Here is a 20,924-nt window from a genome sequence, read left to right as displayed (position 1 = left end):
GGGTTTTCGTTCGGCCACGCCCCCCGATTTCCGTCGCGCGCATGCCGGCGCCGATGCGCCAAATTCCGATCGCGTGCGCCAAAAACCCGGGGCAATTCAGGTACAATCGGCGCAAAACGGAAATATTCGGGTAACACGTCGGGAAAACGCGAATCGGGCCCTTAGTAAATGACCCCCACTATCTCTATTGTCATGCCTTTTTCTCACAACGTAGGTTGTAAATAATGTACATAGTGTGCCCATCCAGAAGATGTCAACAAAATATCCTTTGTCAGGTCAGGACAACATTTTTTCCACGACTTGTTTAGTCCTGATGATTCTGTGCTCATTGTAGACCTTTTCAGTGGTGGATACGGGTCAACTTTGGCACAATGGGTTCATAATTGGAAATCACCTTTGCATCTTCAGTCACATATTTAGCAAGCAGAAAAAATGTTTTATGGCTTGTTTTATGTTATTAAACATTTTGCCATTGTAACTCTTTGCAGCTCTTTACTGCCATATGGACTGATTATTTTGGGAGCTCATGACTATGACTACTCTTTGTCCTTCCTTGGGTCTTCCTACAAGACGTACCATATCTACATGCTTTGACGAAGTCATCTATAAACAGTTCTCAATTTCATCCTTATAGCACCACCGCACACCAAATGAAGTCTTACATGCTGTTTGTTGGATTCTGCTCTTGCAGAACATCTTATTATAGTTGACCTCTCCTCTAAGTTCACATTGATTAGATTACCCTTTAATTAGAACTCATTATTCATGGATTCATCTGGCAGAATATTATTTTCTAAAATTTCCTTTTAGATAACATAGATAGTAATACTTTACCCCCTTATTGGGTGGACTGCTAAGCTCTGAGCTTTATCAATCCCATGAATGACCGATGTTTTCAATGAACCATCCAATCTGGCCACGTTAATCTGAGTTTCATCGAACTCTGAACTAATCCAGTACAAGTTACGAGAAACCCAATCCACCGACAGTCCTCTGATGCTGTGTAGATCTGGAAGACAGACATGAACATAAAAAGGGAATTATAACCTTGGCTAAATGAAGATGTTCCTGCACAGCTTACATAAAATTCAATTATCACTTTATTGTTAACCAAAAGAATCTACACGCCTGTAATCTTATCCCCTATTGGCTCTTTGGGAGGACATCAATAATCATTAATGTCTCGCTTCCGAGGAAGTTGAAATCCTCCAGCAATAATTATCATTAACTTACACTTACGGTCAATAATAATTCACTGGAATACATGGAGGGAAAAATAAAGCTTTGTCCTATAGACTCCGGCCATGCAAATTAAGGCAGCCAATTTGAGCACTTTGGGTATTGCTTAGAAATTGCTCTGTCAAAATTTCATGTTCGCACAGCGAAAGTCTGACAACCACATGGGGATGGAAAATCGTGTGGTCTTTAATAGCTAAGTTAGGAATAACCATAGTAAAGACAAAAGAAACATTACTGGAGGCCATTTTTGAATGAATGATAAACAGGACACAACTTATAACTATGCATATTGTTATTCATTGTCAAAGGATCCAACTGGAATATCGTAACCCCTGCTGGAAAATACAAGGGATAATAGAGGCTACAAGTAAGATTCCTCTGCAAAGCTCAATACAAAGACTTGGATATTGTCGCTGGACTATGTAAGTCATATCATAAGCTTCCTATAATATGACATCATCACCACCTTTGTAAATTTTACAACTGGAAATTGTGCAAAATTTTCAAAAAAATTGATCCAATAGATAATTTGATAATTGATACATGATAATTGAGCCAAATGATATCACCTCAATTATTGAAGGAGGATTAAACTGGTCAGACCGAATTAGCATCTGTCAGTTGAATTCTCATTGGGGTTGGCAGCTATGCCTTTAGATCCTCCACCTAGACATTTAGGATTCATTTATCTGCAGCTTATCTGTATCCTTCTCGGGGGTAGGGTATATCACTGTCAGGCACCTAGATAGTTAAGGCAACTTTGATTTTTTGTGAACCTTTAGAAGTTTAAGGAAAAATACCATTAAAATCCACAATGTTAAGCCAATGGCACTTACTCATAGATCCAGGCACCGTGACGGTGGTCATCTTCTTATATTTGTTATCTATGACCTCCTTCCTTCTAAAAGCAGCTAAAGAATTATGCTAATAAGCAAGAAGGGCTCTGGAGGGGCATGTTACCAGAGCTCCTCCTTTCTGTATTATCATGGGCTATGTGGGAGCATTTCTCAACAACCCACCTGCTCCCCCAGAACTTTACATTAACACAGTAAAAAGCTGATTCTGGACCGTCACATTCACCATAAGTGAATATTTTGAGTGGTATCAACATAGTTATGGTGCCTGTACACTTACATAAATATATGTCACTAGATTAGTAGAAGACCAAAGAAGTATTGGGCATGTTGTATTTATACATGCCTGATCCTTTTTCTTTCTTTTCAATGGTGGCAGCTTCTGCCCCTACCCATTGAGCAACAATACGGCAGATACTGCAATTCGTATCCATACCTCCTGAAATAACAGTCTCTAGGCCCGTTCCATTTATAAAAGCCCTTTTGATTGTCTGGGTCTTCACATCAGTCCAATATATTCTTTCTTCTACAGCATCAAAGTCAACTACTGTGACATCATCAATATCGGGCACAGTAAAAGCTGTGATAAAATTAAAATATGGATTGTCTATGTCCACTCCTCGTATCTCAGACCTTCTTGCATAGATCAGGAACTTTTTTGTCTCTGAAAAACAAAATATGTCAAATGTGTCAAATATTTAAGACAAATTCCCTAAAATCTTGCATAAACTGTAATGCAGTGAGCATAGGCCTGGATGGACTGGAAGGACAGTGAGCCCTAAGGCTAAAACTCCTTACCAACTCTCCCTACCTAATTGCCCAGCCTACCCAAAGCAGTAGATAACCATTGGTCTATAGTCTCTTCCTGTGCCAAAGTGCAAACACTAAAACATAGAGGGGACAGAACCCAGAGGGTCAAGCAATTTAAAATGCAGAAGTCAACATAAACACCAACTTGCTAAAATAAGACGTATGGGATGAACTTATCCTCAGCCATAATTTATAGACAGAGGATGGTGCTGAAGCCTGAATGGGCAGAGATGTTACAGGAATTGTGAAAAATAGTTGTGTAATTTCCATCTTAGTGGAAAATGATGGTTGCCTTTATAAATAATATTCAATTCAGCCATAATCCTTTGATTAAATGCTTGTTCAACATGGCTGAGTAAAGTGCCCATTAAAAAATTCTAAAAAAATTTGGCTTGCACAAAATGACCAAAAATAGACTTAATTCGACCACAGTAGAAAATCTCCAACCCAATGGATCCAATTTTTGGCAGACAGACATCTGACCTTGATCATTAGGAATTCAGTAGATAAAATGGTCAAATCATCAAATTTTGTTAATACCTTTTTCAGGTACACAAACAGGAGTCTGTAGTTGGGAACCCCCTACAGTTAACTCTTTGTAATATAATCGAGATCAACTATTAAGACCAGGGTTTCAAAAATAGTCACTGGGGCACATAGCACATAAATTGCCCTCTCCCTATGAGTTTCCCTGATGTGGGGCATGTCAAATCGGGAAGCGGGGTTGGCAGGGGTCGAACATGAGTGTGAATGCCCGGCCTGCTAGATTTACTATATTCTTCACCAGAAAACCTGGTCAATAGGTCCAAACTGGCAGAGTTTGCACCTGTATTTACGAATTGGCTGGAGCCTCATAGTACATATGGGTGCCGGACCGCCAGTGGGGGGAACTTTAAGACTGGCATTCAAAAACGCCAGACTTAATGAGTTACCCCACTGTCTCTGACCTACTCCACCAAATATTATGATTTTTTGCATGTCTTGTATGGTTGCTTTTTGGCACAAAAGGCATGATAAATCTTGAAAATGTTCGAAAAAGCCTGTTGATCCTAAGACGCTAAATTGCTTTACTATACTTGTTGTAGCCATGCCATAGGAAAGTCTATCTCTGTTTTATACTAAAACGTACATAGAATGGGGGGGCAATGAATTGCCATATTCCTCAATTTAGCATCAACATGAACATTTTATAACACTGTACTGAAAATCCCTTTTTTTTACTATTTTATTTAGGGAATTGTGATTATAATTGAAATGAACATTTCCGCAAACTACAGCTAATAGCGGAATCACAAGATCAAATACTATCAAATGCAACACACGCTCTTATGGAACAGTCTTTCCCCTAGAACAAAAAAAATTGCTTTCATGCACGGTAGTATATTTCTCCACAATCTCGTCTACAAACTACAGCTGTGTGTCCACCAGTCCCGCTCATGTTTAATATCGACCAAAATGGGCTATTTGTGTGGTTATCTTCAAGAGCAGAAGGCTCAAATTGGCTGCAATAGGAAAATAAGCATGACAACTGGGATCTGTGCCTGCGAGCTATGGGCGGCTAGGAATGGTTGACGAATGACAGAAACCTGGCTCAAATATTCAATCTCGGCCCTTAAATGACATTTTAGTTCTGATTATTAAAAAGTCACATTTTAATTATAATTTAAAATTTTGTTTATAAAACAATGGGGATCATTTATCTTATTTCCCCCTTCTCTCAGCTCTTTTTGCGCCTTTTGTGAGTCTATTTTTTGCGCCTCTTTTGTCTTTTTTCGTTTTGGATCTTTGTCAAATGCAGGGGGTTTATTTTGCCTTATTTTTTATTTTTTTATGCAACCCATTGGCTTTCCTATGCATGATCAGCACTGGCGTGTTATTACCCAATTATTTGCGCCCATATAGGCGCAAACATCTGTAGAAAGGCCAATGTAAGGATAAATAGGGTGCAACAACACAGAATGATTACACGTCCGATTGAAGTGTAACATTCCATAAAAAAAAACATAAAATAGGCGCAAAACTAGCAATTTGTAGCAAAAAGGCGCAAGTCACCAACGAAGGAAAAAAAAAAAAGATAAATGATCCCCAATATGCATAAATATCATTATGGTAAAGTAATAAACATAAGAATTTATTATTATTAGAGGGGGTGTCATCTGAGTTGCATCTAAGTGGTTTCTCAGTTGCAAAAACATTACAAATTTTTGAGTAACCCCTAAACTTTTTCCTAGTGTAGTGGAGCTTTTTGTGGGTAAAATTCTACAAAGGTAATTTAGCATTGTGTTTTGTGACTTTCCAATGTGACAGAATTTTTCGATTTGACGCATTTCGAAATTTCGAATTTCTGCTCTGGTGCAAATTTACCCAAGGCCCCACCCTGGTCTATGTTACGACTTTTGATTGGGTTTTTTGGGACTTTTCATGTGACAGTCACAAACAACCCTTGGAGCATAAGCAGATTTATCTAGGGCCAAAGCCACTTTCATGATTCTGATTGCATCAGAACTCCAAAGACAGACATAGAAGTGTCACAGTCAGCCATTCTAGTGAAAATTACCCCCTGAAACTTATTTTTAAGCATCCACATATGGATTCCTAAGATAAATCAGACGCCCAAAAACTTTTTTGCGCAAATCCGAAAATAAGCTAAAAAAAGGCACTAATTAAAGAAAATAAATTATAAATTATAAATAATAACCCCACAGAGTTAAGTTAGCAACAAATCCTAAATCAGAACAAAAATTAAAAGATTCATAAAATTTTAAAAAATTTAAATCATAATAAAATACTGTTTATAAAAAAATAGTCAATAGTAACGTTTCCCATGTAAAACTTCTCAGAATATTTTTTTCCATTCCATTTTAATAAAATTGTTGAATCTCAGTACAATTTGTTTTATAAGGAAAATAAATTATTTAAATAATTTTTTGCCTTTCTCTCAACCAACAGGGCCACTAGGTGATTGCTAAAATTAATTAGCTGTCCCTTTTTTTAGTGTTAACAATTCCAGACTGTATAAGGACACACCCCTTTGATAAGAAGTATGGCAACACCAAATTTTTCCTAAATTTCTTGGTAGAATAACAGAAGACTGGGGAATTATATGGAAAAAAAAATACTTCTGACTTTTTATTTTTGGATACAAATATTTTCTGAAACACAACTGGGGAAGTTAAGGGTCCTTATTGCATGCATTGTGATGTTTGTGATATATTTTTATATACTGTGCCATATTCCCTGACCATGGAGCTCTGGTTTAGTCATAATCTTATTTCTTAACCTAAAAATGCTCAGGGGCTCCCAATAGTCAGACCCCCCCACAAGCAGTTTCGGACTGTGTTTTCTTAAGACCACCAGAGAAAATCAATCTGGGGGCCCACTCTTCATTATCCCCCAGGAAATATACTCTAGGGCTCAGTATTGGGTTGAGCCAGGGCCCACCGGAGGATCCTCTGGTACTCCGGTGGGCCAGTCCGACACTGCCCAGAAGGCTTACAGTTATGATAAATCCTAGTGGTGTCATATGGGTTTTATATGAATATAGATAATATTAAATAAAATATATAAAATAAATTCAGACAAATTCTAACTTTTTTTTTAATAAAGCATTTTTTTTCCATTTGATATTCTTCTGTCAAGTACAAATGACTGTATATTCATCCCAATGTTTTCCCATGACAGTCAATAAATATACAAGATACACAGGGAAAGTGAGATGAATCTCCGCGGCTGCCATGGTTTTATCACTGTCATTGCGGAGCTGGAGCACGGGGCATTATAAAGCAATATTAGCATAGCCGCGATAAGGTCAGAGGCATCTGATGTAAATGCGACCTTGGGACATACTCTCTGCAACCTGATTGACACACAAACTAATGATGTTAGGTTTTCCCATTCCATTCACTCCCGGCTGCCAAGAAACAGGAGAGATGATGAATGCATTTTTCATTTTTGGACTCTACGGTAAGAAAGTGCTCCAGCTTTGTGTTTGGATTATATAGGACACTCTAGAGTATAGATACAATATGAATAATAATAGTATATGTAAAGTCTCTTGCTAATGCCTTGTCTATTCCTGATGTGGATGAGTTATCTGCCATCTAAGTCTCTGCTTCTCTTCTCTTAAAGGGATTTTGTAGGCTAACGATAATGATAACCTATCCATAGAGTACATCCTTAATATGATATTGGTGGAAGTCCAATACAAAGTACCCCCACCCCCACTCCCCCACCCCCTCACCCCACCACAGTCCAACTGCTCTCGGAAGCTAAACAGAGAGGCAGACAGCTTAATTATTTCTGTAGTGGTGAGACTTCAGGTCAGCTCCCATTAAATTGCATAGGAGCTAAGCTGCAATGACTACATTTTGGCACTACACTGAGAATGGCGCTATCTGCTTCCTGTTTTATATTGTGATCATCATCTGCTGAGAAGAGCTGGATTATAGAATCACTGGTTGGGATGAGTGTACCCCAACTGCAATGTTGAGGTCCATATTTGGGTTTCCGAAACCGGACTTAAATCAGAAGTTGGGTTTGGCAATCGGGCACACCCCGCCAGTGACACCCGCAATCGGTTATGACAAATTGGTTCTGATGGATTGGCAAATGAACGCTCCTATCAAGTAGACATGGGTATGATTATCCAGGGGGAGTTCAACCAGCCAGTCATAGCCGTGGCTAGTAGCTAGTCCGGCCAACAACCTTCTAATATGTCTGGGTAGGTCGGCTGAGCCCACATGCCAAACCTGATCATGAAGTCTGCTCATTTCTAGTGATCAGCAGGTTGCAGCTTTTGACTTGGCAGGTTTCCAGGTTCTTGTACCTTTATTTGAGGTTTAGACTAACTTTGTCAACCCGAATGGGTCGGCTCATCACTAGTTGAACACCAATCAATCTGACATTGAGGCTCATTTTGTGGACATATTTTCAATATTTTTTTAACAGAAATATCTATAGATTCATTTTCCATCATACTTCAGATTTTTTCTCTTAAATGGGAGTTTTATTCCACAACAAAGACTTTGCAGTCAAGAACAATAGGATAGATCAGAGAGATCGGAACTTTTTGGTCCCCATCATTACATTAAAGAGAAAGAAATGTAAAAAAATATTCAACATGGAATTTTCAGCAATTTGTAATAAATAATGTTTACCCTTGGGACAAATTTAGAACAGGGTCCTCTTATACTATATTTACACGGTAACGTTTTGGACAAGGGGTGAGCTGTGCTGCCAGTCATAAAAACCTCAATATACCAAGGTAAGGACAAACAAATTAAGGAGTAATGGGCTGATATTTTCTTTAGTTTCTTAAAATCATGTCTGGTAAATTGAATTTATTGTCAAACAAAAAATATGGAAAAACATATCATTCAGACTTAAAATTTCAAATGTTTGATAAGAAAACAAATTCTTACCGTGACAGGTTCTTTTATCAGAGGATAATTTCATCAGGTGAGGACAGGCACAAGCAGCCGTTCTGTTAAAATTTAGCAAACACAGATGGGAACAGGGACCTCTCCCGTTACCGGCAGCACAAGGATTGGGAGCTGAAAAGACAAAAACAAATTTTTGTTTTTCAATTTTTTTTATTCTTTTGATAATGTTTTTCCTCGGTCTTCGTCAGTATTGTTCTTCTATGAAAAGAGGACATTTTGTAGACTGTTAATTTTTATACAAAAACCAAATGACAGTTCATTCTTGATGGAGACTACAAAGTAACTTATTTTCGTCTTGTACAATGTTATCGTTTTTTTTACGGAAAATCACAAGACTGCGTTCTCTTTGATTTCAGTATAAACAATAGCCGTGTGGGACAGTTATACTCATGGGACCGAAATTACAAGTTGGCTTTCCTGGGTGGATGTTGCTCACATTGACAGCCATGAAGAGAAAATTACACCCTTCTAAACCAGCCAGGATGTTTCATGATGTCTGAGAGCTTAGGATAAGAATCAGTATCCTGGAATAAATAAGGGAAATTGCAGGATTTTTCGAGGCACTAGTTTCACATCGACTTAAGGTAAAAAATAAATTTGATAGAATGAATCACCCTATTCATAATTTAAAAAGGTTTCTTTTTATTTTTCTCCGATTTCATTTCAGATTATGAAACGCGACCCCCATGGTCCACGTACGGCTTCATAGAGGGACAAGTGGCATTCACCCATGTGAGATCGAGCAATAACAGGTTCGTGAAGCACTTAGAAGTCTGGGACAGGGCACACGCTACAATGAACAACTCAGCGTGTGTTTACTCTTGGCTGGCAGGTGCGGTAACCCGCTGAACCCCATTCATGATAGGGATCAGAGATGGTTTTGAGAGGTCCTTGGGGGATTCCTCCAAACCCTTCCGTAGTGATGCCTCAGAAAACAAGCAAACTTTTCTAGAGGAAGTAAGTTGTGACAAGGTTTCTATAAGTGAACCTGCCGAAGTAGCATTAAAAATAAAAAAAAATACTTTGGTTAAAAGCATAAAAAAGCAAAAACATTGCAGTGTGTACTATGTGCAGTTTCCTTTGTAGCATGCAGGGGGCGCCAGATTCAGGATTTTTGGCATCTGTTCTTCATGAATCTGGCGCCCCCTGCACTGGCCCGACAGGGTGCACCAACTTTTTTTAGGTGCACCTTTAACATGGGCCAGACACACGGTCCGAAACGCCCATTTCAGTGACAACATATGTGTCGAAGAATAGTGCAGCCGCAACACAAAAAAGTTTTGTTCGACGCTTTTTAAATACATTTGCAATTGGTCTGCACATAGTAAAACATGCAAAGTCCAACCGAAAACTGGCGCAAGGACCTTAGTAAATGTGGGCCAATATCTCTATTGAGTATCTTTAAAAAAAATCTTTAGTGGACTAGGGGAAAAATTTACTAAAAAATGGTTTTGTATCATAGATGATATATTCATAATATCAGGCTGTTACACTGTTCCGATGCATCCTCTCTACATCCTCTAATGATATTACCGATCAATATGTTCTTCAGATTCAAACTCAAAGTGGAAATTAGAATTACCAGTTGTCAGCGTGAGTCCTCTCCATAATTTGCCAGAGCAGCAGGTATAATGATGTTGGGCACTGGGAGGCCATGTTGTTGCTGAGCGCTTGTCAATTTATATATATCATTACGTCAAAGCGTTGGGATCCGCAAACCACTCACAACTCTATCTATATGGTTGTTATGGCAATTACTTTTGCATTTTAATGCGTGGACAACTATAATTTTTGCTATTTCCATCTCCATGTGTTTAGACAAGTTTTGAAAATATTCAATTATCCTTTTCTATAGAACAACCACTACCAAAAGGCATTTGTAGAAAGCTTGCAAAATGCGTCGGTAGTCCACAAGTAAGTGAAACCTTACACCATCTCACACATGTGGCGAGGAGCACATCATAATGCACTCCCTGCTTCACATATTCAGAGGTACTGAATTTTATTCTTAGCCCCCAAACAGGGGCATAACTACAGTGGTAGCAGCCATAGCAGCTGCTATGGGGCCCACAGTGTCAGGGGGCCCCATCTTCCAACCTGAGAGCAAAAAATGGAGGATGTGCACCATTATATACATATTATGCTGCAGATTGTACAGCATAATATGTACATAACATGTGTATATGGTGTATTTGTATATACAGTATGTGTGTATATATGTTGTATATTTGTATATGGCACTGTAAGTGTGTGTATATGCTCTATATGTGTGCACATTAGTGTATAGATGTGTGATTGTAACTTGCATGTGTGAGTATACAAATATGTATATTTTTAAGTGGGAAGGGGGGGCCCCATGCCGAAGCCTGCTATGGGGGCCCTGCCTCTACCAGTTACGCTACTGCCCCCAAGGTTGCTGAGATATCAGTCAATGGTTACTTTGTTATATTTCCTCCATCTCCAGGGAGTAGTATGGATGAAAGCTCTTCTTGGTCTATATAGAAGCAGTATACAGGCTGTCCCCGGGTTACGTACAAGATAGGTTTGTTCCTAAGTTGAATTTGTATGTAAGTCGAAACTGTATATTTTAAAATTGTGGATACAGACCAAAAAAATTTTGGCCCCAGTGACAATTGGAGTTTAAACATTTTTTGCTGTAATTGGACCAAGGATTATCAATAAAGCTTCATTACAGACACCTTACAGCGGATCATTACAATCTGGGACTATAGTAAAGCATTCAGAAAGCTTCACCAGAGGTCAGAGGGGTCTGTCTGTAACTATGGGCTGTCTGTAAGTCGGGTCTCCTTAAGTAGGGGACCACCTATACTAGATCTTCAAATATTTGGAGAGGGACAGATACCATGTAAGGATCCTCTGCTGCCTCCTGTACTTGTGTCATTGCCGAGCACCGCTGCGTATCTTCATCCGGATAATATAAAGGAAAGGCAAGATGTCACTCAGGCAGTATCTCCAGATGTTAAACGATTTTGTATAATAGTAAAAATTCTGGTGTAAGATAATAAATCTTTCTCTTCAATTAGTGTGAGTTAATAAATCTGAGGATACCTAAGCTGTGCCTGGGCTCGTTTTAGGAACATTTGCAGTGTATCCGGACTCTCAGTGGGGCCGTATCTAGTGAAGCCAGTAATGAGATTACTTGCCATTGCCTTCAGACCCTATAGCAATCCCCGGTTGTGGTTTTTACAAGGTTGATATAGAAAGCTTCATGGAATTGAATGCAACAAAACGGCATTCTCAACACAATTAATAAGAACATTTCCGTCTGTCAAGGTCTATAATCGATTTCTTATGGAATAGTGATATACTCATCGGCACATAAAAATAATGCACCGGATAGAAATGTTGGATTACTTCAAGGCTCATGCATGCAGTTATGTCTCAGGCAGAAATGTATACGGCTGCCATTTTTGATTAGTATACCTTCGAGTGACACATCATTGACTGGTGGGCCAACATCTATGACATCTTGCAGAGTTGGCAGACGTCGTAACAGAATCATATCAATGACCTAGTTGTATGAGGGTCTTCGGAGAACGGTTACTTACTGACACACACAAACGTGACAAAGACTATTGACTAACAAGCATAAGCAGATCCCACAGTTTTGTTGCCCACTAGCCATACACAGAGATGGGCTCTTCATTACACATTCTTATCTCCTCCTCAACCATCCAAGATACATAGAAGAAGGAATTGTCACATGTCCATCGTTTGCCCTTCCGTCGACGTCCAGCCACCATCGCCTTAGTTTGCAATGGTGTTTTGAATGAGAAAACTTGGCTGTGCACTGAAAATCTATCACCTTTGTAGAGAAATTTTAACTTTCTACCAACAGTTTGTGGGTTTAAGTTACACAAATGCACCGAAATTGCATCATGAGCTATATTCAAGTACAAACCAACAACACACAACCAACATCCCTTGTCTGAGAAGTTGTTAAAGTGTCTAATATTGTGCAAGACAAAAAACGCAACAGGTGGGATTTATTATTTGTTTGGTTGAACTTTACATCTATTTTGGGGGGCTTATGCAGCATAAGTTTAAGATTACTTTGTAGTTGGTAGAGTTTTTTTGTAACTTTTTAAGTTTCAGTTTTTTGCTTAATCCATGCAATCCTAGAACCGTATACTAGCAGTGGAGTGTTTTGGCAGTAAAAATGGTGACAAAAATGCAAGTTGGAGTTGATGTGTCCTAATCACAGTAAAACATCTGTTTGATAAGGATAAATGGTGTGCGGAATATATCAAGAGACTGGAGCGTCTCAATATCTCTGGAAGGTGTAAGAGGTTGGGTTTAAACCATAATCTGATATACCCGTACCCTCAATAATTTAATTAATTCAATACATGATTAATCCCTCATCGTGTGAAAAATCCCTTTAATGATTTCATCGATCGCAATTCTAGAATCCATTTTCCCAATAACCCAACTTCTGGGTTTGTTCCAACACATCGAAGACCTTCCACCCCTCTTTTTGACATTAACGTATAGGGAGGGGTCTTGTGTTTGTGGCTCAATTCATGAGCTAATCCTGCCTATGCTTTAGCATAGAGGTAATGTGTTATGGTATACAGAAAGTTCTTGAGTTGAATTTGTATGTAAGTTGGAACATATATTTTATAATTGTAGCTCCAGACAAAAAAAATTCCCTGTGTCAATAAGATTTTCAATTTTTTTTTTTTTGCTGTGATGGAAAGAAGGATTATCAACAAATTTTCATTACAGACACCTTACAGCTGATTATTGCAGCCTGGGACTAAAGTAACATCCAGAGACTTCACCAGAGGTCACAGCAGGTAGAGAGGTCCATCTGTAACTAGGGGTCATCTGTAAGTCAAGTGTTAAGTAAAGGACCGCCTGTACATCATACTCAAATGCTTTATTCACACCAGTATTTGGCAATGCATTTTTAGAATTATTAATTCCTCATGCACATGTTGGTTATAGGAGGGGGCGTTATCTGGCAACAAATTTGGGTCTATGGTATCTCGTAGTGGTGCAATGGGTCTTGCAGCATTGAGACCAAGTGGGCAGTCACCGTGCAAAATATCTTGGCAATCGGCCTCTCTCCATTCCCGTGCAAGCACATATTCGTGTGAAAGGGGCCTCAGTGTGAGCAAATTAAATAGTGAGTAGAATTTTCTGTTTCCTAAATGTGCTTTACATAGGAGACATCGGGGCAACAAATCTCCGTCTACCACATCGGGGAAAGCTGAGAATCAGAGAAAATATCCAAAACCTTCAATGGGTTGGATAGAAACTCTGCAATGAATGATATGTTGGCCATAAATAGTATTGCACCTTCTGTACACACACATGGCAACTTACTCTAAAATGTTATCGGGAACATCAGGAGTTTTCCATTAAAAATAATTTTATTTGGACATATTTCCTGAATGTGCAGTCAGGAAAGCAGTGAGAAATTAGCAAATTTCTTCTTGGCAGGGTCTCCTACCACTTGCCGTGCGGCCGTGGCCTTACTTAACATTATTTGTTATGCAACACTTAACCAGGCAGTGAAGGGCATCACAGCTAAATGCTTCCTCTTAACTTTGGGAAATCTCTGCCCCACAAAGTTCTCCATGCATAAACTCCGAGCACTAACTTTTCGATAGATAATGTAAAGCAAGAAGTCCCTTAAGATTAAGAAGAGTCTCTTTTAAAATTGCATTTGCTTCTCCACCCTGACAATATACCTCCCTATCAGAAGATGCCAAAGGTTTAATTTCCTGAAAGAAAAAAAAACACCATTGAAAAATAGTTCCGTGGGGACTTTATAATTCAACCCCGAGCACGGAGACTGTGCTTTTATTTCTGTATTTTATCTTCCCTGGGTACGAGAGCCGGACGGTATTTCAGCCGGATATAAATGTTATTTTTATTGTCAATAAATGGGAATTTAATTATTATATATAGTCTGGTCACGGGGAGTCTCCGAGCCAAAACCATAATATATGGTATATCCATCCTTTGTATACGGATAGAACTCTAGAGCCAAGAGTAATTACAAGTTACAATGACTCAATTGGGGATAATATTACAAAGGCCCCTAGAACAGACCACTGTGTAATGAGCAGATGATACATCGAGGATGATGTATAAAAAAGTCGGTAAATAGACCAGTGCAGATTTAGGCTCCACAGTCTTATTGTGCGCCAGATAAATTATGATGGATAACTTGTCTGTAGTAGATTAGGTCTGTGGAGCAGTATTTTATTCTATATTCTATCAGTATTCTAAACTAGGTCTAGTTTAGGTCAAAATTTTCTGGCACCCAGACTCAACTTACTGGTTCACCAATTTCATTTTTTGGCGCCACGGTAAGGGCACACACCATTTTCCTGAGACCTCACCTCCTTTCCGGACAAGACAGAAAACTGTCCAAAATGCTCTAAAATCCTCAAAAATGTAGTACATGGCTAATAGCACTGAATTAACCCAGAATTCCAGTGCACACATATCGATAAAACCCTGTTGGGCTGATTTTGCATCATATACTCAAAATAGTTCATGTGTGAGGATTTCTTAATGCAACAACTTGACATTAACATCACAAATACCTGACATGAATCATATTCAGTAAAAAAATATAAATTTATTGTTTGCTACTAGTAATGAGTGGACCTGTAACACAATGTCTGGGTCCATGTCAAACATTGCGGGTTCGGGTCCCCAAACTTGAACTGTAGCCAATTCGGATCCTGCATTCTGGCTCACCCGGAAAAACTGGTTGATACATTTTTCACACTCCACTAATCGCATGTGTTAGATCTCTAAATGCCGCTGGTAAAGCTGACAATGATGTCACAGGGAGTGAGGATCCTAGGACAACGGAGACTTTCCTGGTGGCATTTAAAGGGTTAGATTTAAAAGTGTGATTGGGCACCTGAATTAGACTTTTGTTCCAGGTTCGGCCAAACTCTTCCAACATGACTGGGTCTGCTTCCTTGTCTCCAAGGTCCAATGTAGTTGTGCTGAAGGTCAAAGGGAAATAAGCCCCAAAATATATTATTATGGAGAGATTTGTGAAAGCTGGAGGCATGGGGAGGGAAACTGGTATCATCCTTGTAGGGTCTCTTGCTTTCCCCTGAATCAACACTATAGCATTATATGTTCAGACCCCCCAGAGATCATCAGAGCCTTTCCGACATATTTCTGTAAATGAAGTGCTATAGTGCACTGTGCAAGGTCAACCAGCACATAATCTACTTCTATAGGGCTTCCAGCACAATATTCTCTTACAACCTCATGTGAGTGATTGGTGTGAGAATACAAATACTTAGAGCAGTGATGGCGAACCTTTTAGAGACCGAGTGCCCAAACTATAACCAAAATCCACTTATTTACCGCAAAGTGCCAACATTGCATTTTAAGCAGTAACTTATCGCTACCTTCTCTTCAACATCTATCAATCGTATCAGCCCCTTGAGGCCACTAATACAGTTGAAAGAAGGATGGCACATTCAGACAATCATTGTAGCTTCTCACAGGGTCTCTCTGTACAGTAAGAATGTAAGGTCCAGTAGGATGACCTACAAAGATACTGCAGTTCTATCAACACTTTCTCACTTTTACTGCAGTTTCAAACAGCCTATGAAGTAGCGCTGATTGCACCATCTCTTAAATTGCCTGGGTCTGCAGGAAGATTTGGGGAATTTGGTCCTGTTTGGTGAGCTCTGTCTTGGGGTCAATGGCCTGAGTGCCCACAGAAAGGGCTCTGAGTGCCACCTCTGGCACCCGTGCCATAGGTTCGCCACCACTGACTTAGAGGATCCTGCCCTTATGACCAACGAAGTCCCAGTGATCAAGCACTTATCAACTATAATGTGGGCTAAGGCTATGTGTATATAATGGGAGAACCTCAGTAAATAGACACAGATAGAGGTTGCATGTTGTCCCAGGTGTCTGAGTTGAACCAGAGTCCCCTCTTTCTCATAAGTAGACACCAGTGGTAAGGGGTATTCTGTTATATTTTGCATTGTGATTTCCTACCTACCCTTTGGCATTTATAATACTAGTTGCTAGTTACGGTATGTGGCCGAGGGAAATGTGGTTATCTCAGACACCTGGAAAAACATGGAACTTCTATCTGTAACTACAACCCGTCTTTTCTGTTCTGTCTCTATACAACTGTGTCCTTCATTTCAGAATAATACATTTTGAGCTCGAAAAAAACACATTTGTTCCCATATGTACCAGTTAGAATGGGAGACCTATCAAGCAGCAGGATGTTCTCCAAATATCCATCAACTTCCAATCTGTCTCCATTGATACATTCAGTCCCTTATTTCCCATCCAGGAGCTCATGTGAAAATATACTTAAAATGATGTATCAGCAATGAAACCCTACTGATATAATGTGTAACTTCAATAGCTTCCCACATGTCAGTCCCGTTGCGTGCTAATGTCACATGTGTATCTCCCACAGCACAATGCAAACAATAGCTGCAGATCCACACCGCAACACTCACAGTGCACAGGTCCAATTGCTCTAAATTGCTCCATTTTCCTGAGCTGCAGTGTGAAATTACTTTCACTCACAAAAGTTTTTTTTTAGCATTAGGAAATCAAGTTTATAGGCGTATAGCGAATGTAAAATCGCATATGCATTGAAGGGAAATTCTGTATTCAGTTATGATTGCTTGAGCAGAAATTTAAAGACCGACTACAAATAAAAGTCCAATTCCTTTTTTTTTGGACGTTATGAAGCTAAAAATAAACTAAAAAGCTAAAAGGAAGGAAAAAATACTATTAAACATTACTTTTGCTCTCTTCTAGGGTTTTTTATTGATAGTATGGTCAACCTTTGTACTACTCTCCTGTAATGGTGGCAAATAAAGAAAGCACTTAACGGGATAACAGGATCGGTTCCATCAGATTCATTGGATCGGCTTCAGAAGCTATTTCTGAACTGGATTTGGGGCAGGAACCAGATCCTTTGTATAGATGTTTCAAGGATATCATATCAGTTACAATTATTAAAGGTCTAGAACAATGAACAGTTTTGTAAAGGGTCACAGCCACCGGTGGGGTACCACAGAGGATACTTTTGGAGGAGTTACATTTACCACAAGGGTAGCACAATCAATAGCTCTGTAGGGGTCACTACACAGGAAAGTAATGGCCTCTTTTTTAAATATTTTTAACAATGATCTTGTAGAAGGTTTACACAACAGAATTACAATATTTGCAGATGATACTATGCTCTGTAAAGCAGTGAACACAGCTCTAACAGGTGGTTGTTTTAAAACCAGGGACCTCCCTTGCCTCGATGCCCTATGGTGTTGCATTGGAAATACTCCCCTATTACAGAGAGATTTGTGGAAGCTGGAGACTTGAGCAGAGAAATTGATATGTCTTATAGCATTTGTAATCTTCTTAACAATAAGCAATATATTACTGTTTATTGGACTTGAAGGCCCTTTACTTTTATTGAACCTATGTGTTGTATGAAATATATATATATTATTTTCTAGAACAATGGATAGTATACAGAAGAAAGGAATTAGCTATTTTTATTGCTACTGTTGGAAATGTAAAATTTTGCAGTTGTCAACCGGCAGGGCCGGCTCCAGGTTTTAGTGGGCCCCTTTATGGGCCGCCCTCCGGTAGTCATACTGCCCCCCCTCCGCCGCGTGGACAGAGTGAAGGAAGGAATCTCCCAGGCAGTGGGGCAGATGTCCTGCTGACCCGGGGAGATCCGGGGGCCCGTGTGGGCCCCTCCAGTACCCTGGGGCCCCGGCACTTGCCCTTGTTAGCCGGGTGCTGGCGCCGGGCCTGTCAACCGGGTTCGGTGGGTTCAGTCGAACTTTGAAAAAACGTTCAGTTTGGGTACCAGAACCCAAATTAAACCTAAATGGATCACTCACACTTGTGATTGGTCCCAGGAGCAATCACAGGTGTTAACCTTTAATATGCCGGCTTGCAAGGAGGTGAGTGGAGTTTGTTATATCCCTAGTCGTTGTTACAGCCAATGAACCCAATGGAAGTATTTCCTATGTATGGGAGCATTGGAGGAATATAAACGTATGGTGCAATCATTTAATCCAATAAATCACATTCCCTACACTGTAATACTGAATATGTCATTAATTTGATAATTCAGTTTCCAACAAACAGATAATTTGTCAAAAAGATGACTTCATCTCCAAATAGTTAATGCATCCAGAGATTGAGCAGGCGCTGCCCCGTGTTGTATATTGTGTATCTGACACTAGAATGGAAGTATAAGTGAATTAATGACAGGTAGACAAAATAAGTGTATAATCCAAACTGTCTACTTTAATAACCCAAAATCTTTGGCTTCACAAAGTGTCAGCTTAAAAACGTATAATTACAGGAATATAAATACACAAGCTTACGTGCGAGGAGATTATTTTAGAATGCGGGAGGAAAAATTGTGAAGAAAACCGCTGCCACCAAATGTAATAAATCTATCAAAACTTTTATAAGCTTTTCTTTGCGGAAGTTGTTATGATGGAGCAAGATTGATTATGAATCATTTTCTAGTTGACGCGTAATAATTGCATGTAAGGAAGAATTTTTCAATAAAAGAAATTATTAGAATATAAAGTTGTTGACGTATTTTTTGTTGAAAGGTGTCCCAAGTAATACAGACCTCCTTACCCCTCCCCTTGGCTGGACGTGCCCGTGTATGTTGTCAGACTAACTGGATCTGCTTTTATGAAGAGGTGTGAAGAAACCTGGACAGAGGAGAAGCTGTGAACTTGAACTTTGTTTTCGGACTTTGTAAAGGCATACGACACTGCCCCCCATAGACTAAAGGGGAAAATAAGGACTATTCGGTCCACAGGAATCGTTTGAAATTGGATTGGAAACTGGCTGAAGGGTTCTATCCAGAGAGATGTGGTCAATGATTCCTCACAATGGTCACCCATTATGCATGGTGTACCCCACTATTATGTCACTTGATATAGAAGACAGGAACCTGGTGTTGACTACAGTTGATGAGGCGCTCTCCACCCACTCTCCAACCACCTGGTAGGGAGGTACTGTAGGGAGGGTAATTGTTGCAATTCTTGGTCATACACCAGGAATTTTAACTTTTTAATGGTATTATATCAAAAAAATTGTGTACTCTCAAGGATCAATTCCCCCAGGGAGTGTTTGTCAAATGAGGTTCAATATAATAATAATAATTCTTTATGTATATAGTGCACACTGATTATGCAGCGCTGCACAAAGCATGTCAAAATAGTCCCTGTCCCCAATGGGGCTCACAATCTAATCAACCTACCAGTATGTTTTGGAATGTGGAAGGAAACCCATGCAAACACGGAGAGAACATACAAACTCTTTGCAGATGTTGACCTGGGTGGGTTTCGAACCCAGGACACCAGTGCTGCAAGGCAGAAGTGCTACTCACTCAGCCAACGTACAGCCCCCAATGTAAAGGTAAATGTAAAGGTTTTGCACCTGGGGACTATTCTGCATGGAATATGCAGTTCAGTTTTGGGAACCAGTCAATAAAAAGGAAACCCCGGATGTGGAGAGGGTACAATGAAGAGCCACCAACATGATGAGGGGTATGGAGAATGGGAAAAAAATAAATTAATTAGATTTATTTAATCTTGAAAACATATGACTAAAGGGGGATATGATTCATTTATATAAATGTATAGAAAGTTATTCCAGGTTAAATAATATCAAAAGACAGGAGGGTACAGTCTGCATCTGGAGAAAACAAAGTTTAATCTAAGGAGAAGGCAAGCCTTCTATACTGTAAGAACTGTGGATCTGTGGAATAGCTGTGCTCAAGCACAGAGCACAGCAGGGGCAGCAGAGAGCTTCAAAAGGGGTCGAGATGCCTTCTTACAACAAAATAACATTAATGGCTATTATTATTGTATAGATTTATGTTCCCTTACATCTCTTATGTCAGAAGATACCACAGCATTTGGCCTAGCGCTGTGACTCCACATAAAGCACTGCACATTGTATAGCGGTTGAGCTTGTTATTGCAGCCCAAGCTCATTCACATGAGTGAGACTGTGGTGTAATCAACTTTTTAATCAAGGATGTTGACTCATGCCAAGTTCAGACATGCTCGAAGTTAGGCTTACCTTGAGGCTGACGACTCGGATGGTAAATCTGGATGTCAAATGGCTGTGCGCTGGTCTTTTGTATGACGCTTACATTTTGACCGGTCCATTTATTTGCCTTAGACAAAGTGTTAGTCCTCCAGTCGGTCCAGTACACATCACTGCCATACAGCGAAACAGCAAAGGGGTGGGATAGGTATTCGTGACCTCGAATAATTTCCCTCATGGAGGTTCCATCATACAGGGCAGAATATATTGCATCTGACCTATATACAGAGATAGACATGTGATAATTAACTGAGATGTTCTACAAGAAGAAACATTATAAGGCTACATTCACATTGCCGTATGGAGGACGTATATACGGCCGATATATGTCCTCCATAGACGGCAATGGGAGCACGGAGCCCTATGGGAGTGGTACGGTGCAGCACATGTGTGGCACCTTACCGCTCCGTAACCGGGAAAAAGATAGGACCTGTCCTATCTTTTCC

The 20,924-nt window shown here is 39.7% G+C and overlaps 1 protein-coding gene across 6 annotated transcripts in view; it reads right to left on the bottom strand.

The window, feature by feature from the left end:
• LRP1B (LDL receptor related protein 1B) overlaps nt 1–20,924 on the bottom strand; it is a 1,123,330-nt gene that overhangs the window by 392,175 nt on the left and 710,231 nt on the right. For all 6 annotated transcript variants that reach the window (XM_072122223.1, XM_072122226.1, XM_072122225.1 and 3 more), the window contains exons 27-30: nt 20,452–20,696; nt 8,324–8,455; nt 2,530–2,757; nt 835–1,009 (exon numbers count right to left, since the gene is read on the bottom strand). In XM_072122223.1, coding sequence (XP_071978324.1) covers nt 835–1,009; nt 2,530–2,757; nt 8,324–8,455; nt 20,452–20,696 — 780 coding nt within the window. The remainder of the gene's footprint in view (nt 1–834; nt 1,010–2,529; nt 2,758–8,323; nt 8,456–20,451; nt 20,697–20,924) is intronic.

Source organism: Engystomops pustulosus, chromosome 8 (assembly GCF_040894005.1).
Source record: "Engystomops pustulosus chromosome 8, aEngPut4.maternal, whole genome shotgun sequence".
NCBI lineage: Eukaryota > Metazoa > Chordata > Amphibia > Anura > Leptodactylidae > Engystomops > Engystomops pustulosus.
This window is presented reverse-complemented; position numbering and strand designations above follow the sequence as displayed.